The following is a 13,410-nucleotide window of genomic DNA, read 5'->3' on the forward strand; positions in this document are numbered from 1 at the left end:
GACCTTACTTAGGCAATTACTAATCATGCACGTGACAGTTCGAATGTACTTTGCATGCACGTGACAAGGTGAGGAGAGAGGGTTTATAGACACTGATGCCGACTCAACCCTGCCGGAACTTCTTGTTATTCGTGCCAGGGATAAGTCCCGGAAGTGGTAACGAAGAAGAGTGTCTCCAAAGGCATGCAGATTGTAGCTTAATATGTACTTCCAGCACCCCCATCCCAAACTAGTGTTTGGATGCCAGGACTTGTAAAATGCAAAATAAACACACACACACACAAAAGGGAGGGGAAAGGAGAGTGCCTTTGGGCATGTGAAGAATGCCTTGCCTTCCAGTGGTGCCGTCCGAGCAGGACTTGGGGCAGAAGGGCCTCCAAACTGAGCAGGGCTATTTGGCCACATCTTCAAGTCATCGAAATAATACACATTCCTACTAACGAAGGGGTTCTCGATAAAACCAAGTCCAGAGTATAAAGCTTCCTTACTGAACCATTGGTGCTTTCTCCATTATAGCGAGGATAAAGCAGTCAGATTTAGAGGTCAAAAGGCAAAGAATAATTCATCCCAAGGGGCTACAGTCGATTATGGCCAGTTGTTGCAAAGGGCAGGGCGAGGTAAGAGCCCTGCTGGATCAGACGAAAGGCCTGCAATCCTGTTCTCACAGTGGCCAACCAGATACCTGAAGCCTGCAAGCAGGACCTGAGTGCCACAGTACTTTCCCCACTTGTGATTCCCAGCAACTGTCTGGCATTCAGAGGCATAACTGCCTCCGACAGTGGAGGTGACGTGCCATTAACATCACAAGAATACTGACCTGCGCTGGATCATCCCAAGGGCTCGTCTAGTCCTCCACCCTGTTTCTAATGTATTATAAACATTACCAGTGGTTTAATTCATGCTTTACGGGCATCATATAAAATGTTATAACCAGCTCTATCGTATGTATGCTATGTTTTATTCTGTAGGTCTTTTTTGTTTTGCTTCTGTAATACTGACTGGATGAGAAGTTGTTTTAAACGTACTACATATAGGGAAAAGGTTTGGGTCCTTGTGCAAGAAGAGTAATCCAGATTAATTAAAGTGAAATGGTCTGTGCACTCCCAGTCTTGAACATACTAGGAAATTTTGTATCTCGAGCACACATTGGAAGGTAACTCCCCTCCTTCTAGAATTTTGTACCTCCTTAAACATCTTCATGGCATGCCAGGCGCAAGCCAGCTATTCTTTGTTTCTGTTGCCCATACACACACTTGTGCAAAATCCAGTCCTTTTCCTTCCTTGTCGATTAATAAAGAACTTCTGAAGTCTAAATAAATTCAATGGGTGGTCATGCAACTAAAGAACCACTAGAGGGCGCCTGAAGATGCAGCTTTGCTCAAATTCCTGGACTTCTAGCCAAGCTAGGCAGTGATTCTCTTAGCACCTAGAGGTTTTTCAGATCAACTTGCAACCTTAACAAGAGCAGTGTGTTCTTCTGACTTAAATATATGGTGGAGAATTCCATCTTGTGAGCCCGCACCTGCAGTCTGAGCTGGTACCTAGCTCAGCTAAATTGGACGTGGCTGATTTTTAGAAATGGACAGCAAAAGCCCCCAGTAACTGCTCAAATGTCAATTTGCAGTGCACATATTTATTTCTTTTAGGAATTTGTATGCCCTTCCATTCCACCTGAGGGTTTCCAAAGTGGCTAACAGTACAATGGGGAGGGATGTTACAAATTAAAACTTGAGTAGGTGCGGATGAGGCAGTTTTATCTGGAGTTCCCTTTTGCTTTGGGTCCTTTGGCACAAAGATCTGTATGATAGCACAAGTGATTCTGTACATTTGTGAAGCTTGATTCTTTAGGTAACTTTGTTTAAGTATTTGCCAGGCTGGAGGACTGAGATTGATATTTACTTTGCAATACATAAAAAGATTTTAAAAGGGGAAATACTATAAAAGGGTTCCTGCTTCATTAGTTGTTCCAGCTCAGGGCAGTTTTATGTCAATTTTTGTATATATTTTGTGGGTGATTCCTCCTTTTTCATGACTATTTGCATGCTGTATCTTATGATTGTACAATTAGTGGGTGGAGGGAGCGGGGCAAGAGGAGGTGGCACTACCCCCATTGCTGCCCTTCCCTTCACCACCACCCAACTTGCCTAGACTGTTGGGTAGGAATGCCATGTCTCCTGAGCAGAGTGGCTCATCTTAACATCTAGGTAGAGAGTTTCCAAGTTTTCATTAAAAGCCATTTTTAAATCTCTTCAGGGATGGAAGTGAGAGCTACCCACAGAAATCAATGGAAAAAACTAGAGCTTTTCCGTAGCTGTGACTGAGCACCATGTCCACTCTAAATAAAATGTAGCACTAAAGGAGTTGATGCTTTTTCAAAACTTTCGCTGTATTTTTTGTTTTTTTAAAAAAAATAATCAAAAACATCCAGATCTCTTGTGCCAACAAATCCTTTAGGTCCTTTGGCACAACAGATCTGGATAATACTTCAAGCAATTCTGTACATTTGTGAAGCTTGTGTATATTACCTCCGTCTGCACTGTTAATAGAGGTCAACATTGTAGGGCCTCAATCAGTCTCCACACACACACCCCTTGCGGGTAGCTGCGGTTGTGAGATATTGGCTTATGACAGTCCGACAGTTTAATACACTATTAATGTTGCAGATTAGAGGCGTGGGCTAAGCCTTGTTTGGATCTCAATCCACCCTTTCCTCCCCAATGCCTTTCAGTTACTTTAAAGGTCACACTCCTTACATTCCCCCCCCCAGTTATAAGCAGAATCCTTGTGCTTCATTGGCTTGCATGTAAAAATGTTGTGCATTTAAATGTTTAGAAAGAAAAATCTGCATTAGAAAGAATGTGAACTCCATTCTTTACTTGCTTTCCCTCCCCCCTTCTTTTTTTGGTAGAGACACGCTGAGGCCCAATCATAGCAGTGCTAAATCCTTGATGGGCAACTCTCACTTCCACCTAGAGGGTGAAGGTGGTGAAAGACAGAAACAGAAACTGAGGCATTAGGTGGTGGATTATCTCCTATCATTCAGATGCAGGAGACAGAACCGGAAATGCACGGAGTGTGTGCCTGGTAGGCCAGGGATAGAGTTTGGTGAGACGGGTTTCTTGAGAGCTCAGCTAGTAGAGCGTGGGCATGGGTGAGATGGAGCATGTAGCAAAGGTTCTCAAAGATGGACTTATGAAAAAACTACCAGCTGCCTTCCCTCAGCCACACCTACTCAAGGTTTGGCCTCCTTGCCTGCAAATAGTTAAAAATCCCCACCCTTTTATTGAGAAGACAAATGGATCTATGATTATGGGAGTTGTTGTCCAACATCTTGAATGCCACTGGTTCCTCATTGCTTGTTTAATGTTCAGTTTGGCTTTAATTGTTGTACTGTACCTCAGAGCCCAGCTCCTAACATGCCTTCCTGTGCTGTTTGGATCTTGTGGGGATGGGTTTTCCCCCCTCTAGCTTTCTTTCTCATTCTCCAAAACCTTTTCCATGCTGTGTTATATAAAGGGCTCATAATTTGGGGCTAGTTACTAATCCTGTGGTGCTACGTTAAGTAAAGGGTTATGGGGAGATCTAGCATGGCAAAGGGTATCTTTCCTCCACTCCCTCAAAACATCCCATAAACTGCAGGGGGGGGTGACTGAATTTCATGGCATATCCCCATTTTCCCCAACTGTTCCAACAGTTGATACGTCCTAGAAGCCACCATATGTTCCTTGACATCTCCACGTAGGGCAGGTAAAAACTCCCAAGAGCCTGCTGGATCAAGCCAGAGGCCCACCTCGTCCTGCATCCTGTCCTCACAGCGGCCAACCATGCCTCGAGAAGCCGGCAAGCAGGACCTGAGCGCAACAGTGCTCTCCCACTTGTGATCCCCAGCAACTGGCATTCTGAGGCATACTGCCTCTGACAGTAGAACACTACTAGCTACTGACAGTCTTATCCGCCAGGAATTTGTCTAATCCTCTTTTAAAGCCATCCAAGTTGATGATCATCACTAATTCTTGTGGGAGCAAATTCTCTTAACTATAACTGTGTGAAAAAGTCATTTCTTCTTCAGACTCCTGTCTGAAACCTTGGGAGAGCCACTGCCAGTAATTGTAAAAAATACTGAGTTAGATACTCTGAGCTTCCTTTGTTGACCATTTTATTTAAAAAATTAAATGCTACCTGGGAAGTTTCTTAATCAAGTAGCAAACACTATCGCACTGAGCACATGACTCTGTTCTTGCCAAATTCACAGGCACCAGGCTACCCCAGTTTGGTATTAGAAGGGACAAAATGTTGCAATGGATTATTTCCTAATAGGTGGCTTCCAGCCAGCCATTCTGTTCTCCAGCAGGCCATTCCATTCCCCCAATAACTGACACTCAACATACCACGGTGACTAAGCATGCTCAGCCCTCATTGGGGATGGTATTTTTGCTTCCCTAGGTTTGTCTTTTGGATTTTTTTGTACTTCTGCATACCTCTTGAGTTCTTTCCCCACGTACATTGATCCCTCCCTCTTTCTCAGTGGCTCCGTTTTGACTCCATTTCTGTCAAGTTCTTGCCATTAGGGGGAATGGCTGAATTCTGTGTCAGGGTTTTCCAGTTACTGCTGTTGTAGCTTCATTGTTTCAAGGCAGGCACCTGACATGGTGGGCACATTGCATATTTCGTCGAATTCCAAGGTGTTAAACGGTTGTCATTTTTAAATATTTGAATTAAAAACCCTGCACCCAGAGATGTGACTGTTTATTTGAAAGCAACAAGCAAAACTCAGCTGTCCTTACTAAACACTACTTTACTGAAAGTGTGTAACCCAGTCTAGGCCCTTGACCAGTCTTTTCCTTATCTTGCTTCTTGCAGCTCCTCCCGTCCTTTGATCCTTGATAAGACTCTTCTCTCTGGGGCAAACCAACCTTCCATTTCCCTCTTAATGGCTGCACCAATTTTCAACATATTGTGAATGACCCTTTCTCCTCTCCCCAGCTCAGGCAGTGGCTTGGCAGGGAGTCCAGAGAGAGCGGACCATCCAGATTTACCTTCTTCTTTTCTTATAAAATGGTGTATCACCAAGATTGTATTCTGCAGTTTGGAAAGAGTTATTGCTCTAGCACAGGCCGAAGCGTTTATACTTTTCAGCACTGAACCATAGCCACTCTCTTTCCACATAGCAGTTCCATGCTTAGTATACTGGATAAAAGGAGAACTTGAAAAGGGGAAAGGAATGGCAAAGCCAGGTGAGGTTGCCATCTTCTTTATCCTTAGCAAGGTGCTACCTCCCATAATGCTGCACAATTTCCAGCAATTCAACAGATGAAGTTCTCCCCAGTGCTATCTCCATGCCATGCAGCTGCTGAATTCCTGCTTGTCATGTCACTGGTAAGGAGCTCTACCATAAAGTGTAAAAGAGGAGTCCTGAAAGCCCATCATTAAGCCCACACTGTACCAGGCCGCTCTAGGATTAGTATGAATCTGCTCCCCTCCAGACCCAACCAAGCTTAGAGGGGGGCCCGGGAAAGAATATGCTGCCTAGGAAACAATCACTATGCAATGTGACACCTTGATAAATTCCGAGGGTTTATATATTAATACCATTCTAAATAACAAGTATGAGGTTTCACCAGCCATAGCCACCGAGTCTCCAAGATCACTCAATCTTTATATATATATGTAATAAGAAAGAAAAAACTTAAAACTTTTTTGACAGAATTTGAGGTCACTGGAGAAAGCAAAGGCATTCCACACAGTTAAAGATGCATCAGTATCAGAGAACAACCTCATTTACCCTCTTCCTTTATGTGCAAGATTTTTTTTCCGCTATAAAAAGTAGAAAACAGTATTGTGCAGTGGCCAGGGAAGGAAGAAGAGGTATCTGGTTCTGGAGTTTTGATTGTTTGTGGGGGATGGCTCTGTCACTGCCTTGTAATGATAATAAAAAAGTTTAAAAAGCTTCCTGTGGGTTTGACTAGAGTGTGTCTCTGTCTTTGTATAGGGCTACTTTCCCACACGTGTGCATAAAAGATACCTCTCATCAATGCAACGGTAGGTTAAAACCAACCACCTTGGAAGCAGGTTTGTTTGTACAGAGCACTGCAGGCTCAGGCATGATCTAGGAGATGGAATAGACAGAACCCCCTTGTCCCCTTGGAAACTATGACAGCTGACACTGAAACATGCAATATCGTTGCTGTGATGAATGCACATTTGAAGTAGTTCTTTGGCCATGAGGCTAAGTTTTAGAAAGTGGGAGGAATCCGTTATGGCTCAGTGGACTATCTCCATGCATTAAACACCTACAGCCCTGTAAGGAGTACTGCTTCTTCCTTCTGCTGGGCTGAGCTAGTCACAAGCCCAGAATGCTCCTTCACTATTCATAGATATTGTCGGGCAATAGCTAGAGTGTGAAAACAGACAGCCTTCCTTGGTGAATGGCTGGTAAGCCCATGTAACTCCATGTCTAGTTGGAAAAGGCAGAGCGCTGATTCATAAAAGATAAAAAATTTCCACACGGAAGTCATGGCATATACAGATTGAGAAAGAGAGACACAAGTGACAAACTACACTGCAGTTTTCAACACAGACTTCCATGCAGAAAACTTCCATCTTGTACAAAGGAGCTCTTGATGGCTCCTGGTCCCCTCTCTGGAGAAGCTTTGCCATCAATCACAACAAAGAGCAGGGAGTTCCACAGGTCAAGGTTATCTCTAATGCTGCTAATTGGCAAGTGGGAGGGAAGAGAGAATCCTACAAACATAAAAAAAGATTCACAAAGATGCTGTGGAAGAAGGCAAAAGTGGAAATTATCTAGGAAAGGAAAGGAAAGAAAAAGAGAAGTTGCCCCAGGGCAAGAAAGGCTGGCTAGGGTGGGAGAAGGACTAGGGCTCAGCCCCAGAACCTGTTTTCATTGCTAAGGCTCAGCCCTGGAACAGGTGAATGAAAAGCAAAGTGTTTCTGAGCATATGTGAAGTGCCTCACTCTCTCACTATGGAATGACCCATCGTCTGTTCCCCAGCACCTCCCCCTCTCCCAAATGCACCTGACACCAGGGATTTCAGCTTCCAAGTGTGCAAGCCCGGATGATATGGGGAGGGGCTTCAGAAGGACAGTGTCTGCAACTATCATTGTGACGTTTTATTTACTGTCTTCAGTAGGTGCAGAGGTGAAGCAGGAAAAAAAATGTTCCCCGTCTTCCAGAATTATTTCTGACCTATTAACTCATCCTGCGGTCTTCTACTCTTTCACAAGGGTTTGGGCCCAACTCATTGGTTTCAATAAACCTCCCAGCCAAGACAGTTCTATTCAGCTTTTAGGTTTGCAGCCAACCATCCTGCCCCTTTATATGCTTTGCTGGGGCTTGTTTGGACCTGCTCAGGAGGCACCCTTTGTATTCCCTCCTCCAATATATAAAGCGTAAGACGTATACTCCCCTCAGTCAGTGATGAAAGACACACACACACACACACACCTCTCTCCATCTGTACACACACACACCTGTTTGGTCTTGCCCTTTATTTGGGAGATTGGTCGCTGCTGCCATGTTGTTGGGTGGGGCAGCTGCTCAGACCCTCACTGCAGATGGCTTAGCTAGTTGGCAGCTGAGCTTACAAGCTGGGAAGTGATGCTGACTGACTTTTCCTCCTGCACTCCCCACTCATCCAACCACAATCCTCAAGCACTCCCTGCAGAAGACAAGAGGGATTAGAGAGAAAGCAAGATCGGAGCAGATGGTCTGTCTGCAGGACCCCACTATGGACGGACACCCAAGGTTTCATTCACAGCTGCCTGGGTGGGGAGGAGGCAAGTGTTGGGGCTGGAAGGCACTTGGAGGAGACCATGGAGTTGCAGGCACAAAGGGGGGAAAAGAAGGGGGGCACAAAGATGACTCCGCTAGGGAGTTCATTTGGCAGCGAGGTCAGTCACAACTGACGCACCTACCCGCAGACACGCACACGCACCATGGCTCAGACTCCCTCCCACCCCCAACATACACGCATGCACACACATATGTACAATGGCCACATCAATGCCCCCACTCCCCAGACCCACCACACTCGTCTGGGGCTGGGCTGGGCTCTACTGTCACCCAGATTGTTGGGGCACTGAGGCACAACAGGCAGCAATGGGCATCAGCCCAGAGCTTTGGGCACTTGCCCCCACCCTCCACCAAACCATGCGATGGTTTGGAAACTCCACAGAACTGGATTTTTTTTTAAAGGAACTGTACAAAGCCCCCAAGGACAAGAGGGATGAAGAAGCTCAATAATGCCTTCCATTTCACCTCTATTCCCAGTATGTCAGGGCAAGGGGTCAATGCTAGTTCTGGCTATGCCAAGCTAGGTAGGGAGTAAGGAACTCTTGGAACAGGAATTGGAACAACACAGAACAAGGCCATGTCCTCCTCCTGGGATCCGAGAGAGAGTCACAGAGCAGTGGAACCTCCTTTGCCATCATCACACACACACAGCCCACATTGCCTGGCTCACAGTGGTTGGCATTGGTGGAAAAAGATGAGGCCAAACTTTCTTAGGCCATTGCTGCGGCACTTCTTAACCTGCCTTGGGCAAGCCAAGCTTCTTGAGTGGCCAGAGGGCATGCTGGGAAAAAAGAAGAGAGGACAGCTTGGCCATGCTCTGCATCATGCTCTGTCTGTTTATCTCTCATGTCAAAACATCTGGGGTTCCTGTTCTGCCAAGCACTTGACTAGATGGAGAGAAGAGGGAGTTGCACCAGATTCGCATGGGGACCCTGATCTCCATGGTCCTGGTGATCTCTACTCCCCTCCCCCAACTGTGCAATGGGGTGAACCCTCATTCTTCTTCTGACAGCTACTTCACATTGAAGACCATGAGGGGCCGCTCCTCACGTTTCTGCCAGGGGCTCTTCTTGTCCCCTTGGTCATCAGTCCCTTCGGAGGGTTCATTGCTGTCATCCTCTGGGCTGGTCATGGAGTCACGGCGCAGTTCACTGTTGCTGTTGCTGCTGCGGGAGCTGTTGCCACGGCTGCGCCCACGTCGGGGGATGGTGGCTGCTCGGTGGTCGGTGTTCTCGTCCAACAGGGGCGTCAGCGAGTTGTCCTCAGGAGAGCAAATGGCGGTGCGGCTCTCGCTGCTGCTTTGCTCTGTGTCAGCTTCGGCAAAGACCAGCTTGGAGTAAGCAGGGCCTATCGTGGGGGCCAGGCGCTCCTCCTTCAGGCGCTTCGGTGGCTTGGCTTCATTGACATCCACACCCGAATCCAGACTGGCATCATTGCTCCGACTCCTCTCGTTGCCTTGGAGATCAATGTAAGAATGGCGAACTTGGGAAGAACGCCCGTCCAGCGACACAAACCAGGCACGGGGGTGCGGCTTCACGCCCAGTTCCAACAGCTTCTTCTCCGTCAGTGCCTGCAGCTCCCCATTCAACTGGGCCATGGTGGATTCGTTCAGCAGCACTGGGATGGTGACAGAGCCGCTGACCGACTGTGTGTGGGGGCCCCAACCCTTCCCATCGGTGTCTTCTGCTTGGTGTTGCTGGAGCTGGAACTGTGGGTGTTGCATCTGCTGTTGGAGGAATTGCTGCCGCTGCTGCTGCTGCTGCTCCTGAGGCCCAAACTGATGAGGGAGTCCCATGCCAGCTGGGTCCATATCTGGTTGGCTCTCGGAGCCCCCCGTGGGCTGTTCTGATGGGGCCAGGCGCATGTAATGGGCCGGGATGACAAGCGTTGGCATGACGTTTCGGTACATGGAATCCTTCATGTGGTCAATGGAACCGCAGAAGATCAACTGCCCAGGCTGGCTCAGTGAGGTGGGGCGGGCAAGGTGGTCCACAGACTGTGACATCATGAACTCGGGTGGTTTTGGGTCCCCTTTATGGCCCATATAGTGGTCAAAGGGGGGTGGGAGAGGTGGTGGTGATGGGGGCTCCTGCAGGTAGGCCTTACTGTCACTGCGCGCTTGCTTGCGTTGCGTCTCGGTGCTCTTGTCCTCTACACGCTGATGTGAATAGCTGCGCTTGTAGTCCTCCAGGAGAGGGGGCTCAAGTGCACCAGGCACATCCATGGAGCGGGCTGTCTTAAGGGAGTAGCCCTCTGCAACTCGAGGGCAGTCATCCTTGGGACCCCCTCTCTGGCTCAGTGTGTCTGCTGTGGAGGTCTTGCTGGCATGACGAGCCTTCTGGCTGGACACTTGCTTGAAGAACTCCTCACGGGAGCTCTCAAACTCCCGGGATGAAGAGAAGGCTGACTTGAGGATAGGTGTGTGTACATCTGTGTCCCCGTTGGATGAGGCTGTCTCCATGTGGCTTGTGCAGATGAGGTTGATCTGGGACATTGATGTGGCCTGGTCTTTCTTGGAGGCATCCAGTGCTCCAGACAGCTGGAGCTTTCTGTGCTGCTGACGTGGCTTCAGACAGAGTCTCCTGGAAAGGGAGAAAAAATGCACAGGCAGATCATGTTTCAGGTACCCATGGCTATATCAGAAATGCTGTAATTCAGTGGTATTGCACATGCTTTGCATGTAGAAGAGCCTAGGTTCAAACTCTAATTGAAACCAGTAACAGGCTGGGGAAGGCCTCTCATCTGTCTTGATGCCTTGGTGATCTCCTCCCTTGGGGGTAATCTGTCAGGGAACACATGTTGGTGGTGGGTGGGACCAGAGACTAAAGTGAGGTCTGTCTGTCTCCCAATTTGCACCTTTCTTCTCTGTGAAGGAAGGAACAGATCACTTATTTATTTAACAAAAGGTATATACTTCTTGATTGTGAAAAACCTCTTGCCAGAGGTCTGAACTGATTAGTTGCAGAGGGCTTTTGCAGTCAGGCTGAGGGCCATTTAAAATTAGGCCAGGCTGCACATTACCCACCCCTGGAGTAGGCAAGACTGGGCTACATGGACAAAAGGGCTAAGCCAGGGGTGGGGAACCTTCAAGATTCCAGTTTGGCCCCTGAGGCCATTTCCCCACTAGTGATGTCAACTGATGGGCAGGTGGACAGGTTTTATTTTCCTGCCTTAGCTGCGCAAGATCACAAGCTGAGTGATTAAAGCCCTGTCCAGGTGTGCCAGAGAGCTCCCTGCAGGGAGCTCTCTCACACCCCCAAACTCAACGCTAAGAATTCCCCCCTCTTCCACATCTGCTGATGCTAAGGGAAAGCGATCCTGCTTGGTTTAGTTGGCCAGAGAGCTCCCTGCAGGCAGCTCTTTTGCACATCTGAACCCAGAGCTAAGCAGGATACCTCCCCCCCAGCATTGGTTGATGTGAAGGAAGAGTAGTCGAAGAAACTGCTGTTTGAAGCAGTCTCTGCACCACCACCCTTTAACGGTTTCTGGAGCCAGTGATGAAAGGGGGGGGGAAACCCAGATCTGCTTGCTTTGGAAAGCCCACCCCATGCTGATCCTTTTCAGAGGTTGAAGGGATCAGGCAGGGTGAGCTTTCCCAGCCTGCCATGTGCTCCCCTTTCAAGCTCTGATTGCGAAGCTTGAAAAGAGGTACACATAAGCCATATGTTCAATAAATATGTTTAATATAATAGATACTATACCAATATAATGTATTTTAAGCACAGGCAACTGGCAGCCCAGGAATCCCATCATAGTGACCTGATTCCAAGGACAATCATAACCTCCATCCCCACAGCTGCCTTCTTTCAAACTTAGACACAGTCTGATTACTGTGGGCGAAACTATTGCTGTGGTTTTGTTTGGAACCAAAACCTGGCCAGTCTGGGATTTGACAAAAGGATGTTAGTAGCCCAGGAAGGGTTCTTAACTGTTTTCCCAATGGCAAGTAATTTGGGAGAAATAGCTGGGGATCTCTCTTGAGAGGTTTGAGTTGGAGAGGCCTCTCAGACCTGGGAGACTCATCCTTCGTACCCGTCCTTTCTAGCTAAAAGGAGAGGGCTAAAATCAATGTGTGTGTAAGAAACTGCAGGTTTTTGGAATGAGACAGAGAGAAGCAGAGAATTGCCTGAAGGCAGAAAGCTGCTGGGCACCTCTTGCTGAGAACCTGATCTGGGACACAGAGAAAGGACTTTCATTAAATGTGTCCAACCCAATGTGAGCAGCAACAGAGAATTTGGCAGAGTTCTCCTGTTTCGCATCTGAGGGGCTCATTCCAAGGGGTAAATGAAGGCAGTAAACAGGAATGGGAGCAAGCAGCCCAGAGTTCATAGAATCTAGACTAGGGATGGGATTCGCCCCCACCATCAATCCACCCCACCCCACTCACCCGTTGCATCATGGAGAAGGAAGAGGCAGGAGAGAAGGAGCCTTTCCCAGGTGCCTGCCATGGCAAAAGCTTCCCGGGGCAGGCCACACCGCGAAGGAGGAAGGAGAAGAGGAGGCAGCACACCGCAGGGCAAGCGACAGGCTGTAGGCTGCAATGGGCAAATATGAATTCCAACCCCCCGTGGTTGGAATTAAGCAGATTTTTTGCCCACCCTAGCCTGCAGCCTGTCACTTGCCCCAGTGAATCCTATCCCTAATCCAGACTTATAGAAGGAAATTGTAAATGTACTGCTTTCAAGTCGACTCTGATTTATGGTGACCCTATGAATAGGGTTTTCATGAGGCTGAGAGGCAGTGACTGGCCCAAGGTCACCCAGTGACTTCATGGCTGTGTGGGGATTCGAACTCTGGTCTCCCAGGTCATAGTCCAACACCTTAGCCACTACACTACACAGGCTCTCACTTATAGAAGGAATGCCCTGCCAAAAACTCTATTGTTGCTCAGGAGAAGAAGAGTGTTGGAGACTCCTTTTCCTATATCTCAGCTCCTGCGAGAATGAGTCAGTGGGTGGAACAAGTATTATGACTCTTGCACAATTCAAAATGTGGCCCTTGTTAAAAATGAGTGCTTGACCAGTGATATGTTACCTTTAGGTTCCTGAATCACAGTCCTCTCCTCATTTCTTGGTACCCCACCCCACCCTGCTCCACCTGTCTCCTTCCCTCCAGGGCACCAGGGAATGCAACAACCACAACACCGGATTTTGGGCAGTATGTAGTCATGGCTAAGAATGGGATCCGTTGGCTGGTGCCATCAAACTAACAGGCTGGTATTGATTCAAGTTAGTTCTTTGTCTGCTAGCCGTTGCTTTAACCAATCCATTTTTATATTGATAAATGAAAAGAAATATCGATAGAAGTACTGCTCTTAATATTAATATTTTAGAGGAGTTTTTAAAAAAACTTTTTTTATAAAAATTGGCACAGAAAATCACTATGTAAGAATCCAATCCACAGTGATACAGAATAAGCAAATTCATGGAAAATTGAGTACCAAATTTGAATTGGGCGGAATTCTAGCACATCCCTAGTCATAGCCATTTCCTGCCTCATTCCCCCTATAAGGGTACTGAGGAATGGATACTCAGGGATCGATTGATCACACTATTTGTGGTATGGGAAAGTATTTTTATTTTCAGGTCAATATTGGTCAT

The 13,410-nt window shown here is 47.4% G+C and overlaps 1 protein-coding gene across 1 annotated transcript in view; it reads right to left on the reverse strand.

The window, feature by feature from the left end:
* Positions 1 to 4,139: 4,139 nt before the first annotated feature.
* Positions 4,140 to 13,410, reverse strand: part of FAM171A2 (family with sequence similarity 171 member A2) — a 38,974-nt gene continuing 29,703 nt past the window's right edge. The window contains exon 8 of the mRNA XM_061588232.1: positions 4,140 to 10,392. Within this exon, the coding sequence (XP_061444216.1) occupies positions 8,823 to 10,392 (1,570 nt within the window). The 3' untranslated portion in view covers positions 4,140 to 8,822. The remainder of the gene's footprint in view (positions 10,393 to 13,410) is intronic.

Source organism: Rhineura floridana, chromosome 11, assembly GCF_030035675.1.
Source record: "Rhineura floridana isolate rRhiFlo1 chromosome 11, rRhiFlo1.hap2, whole genome shotgun sequence".
In the NCBI taxonomy this organism is placed as follows: Eukaryota; Metazoa; Chordata; class Lepidosauria; order Squamata; family Rhineuridae; genus Rhineura; species Rhineura floridana.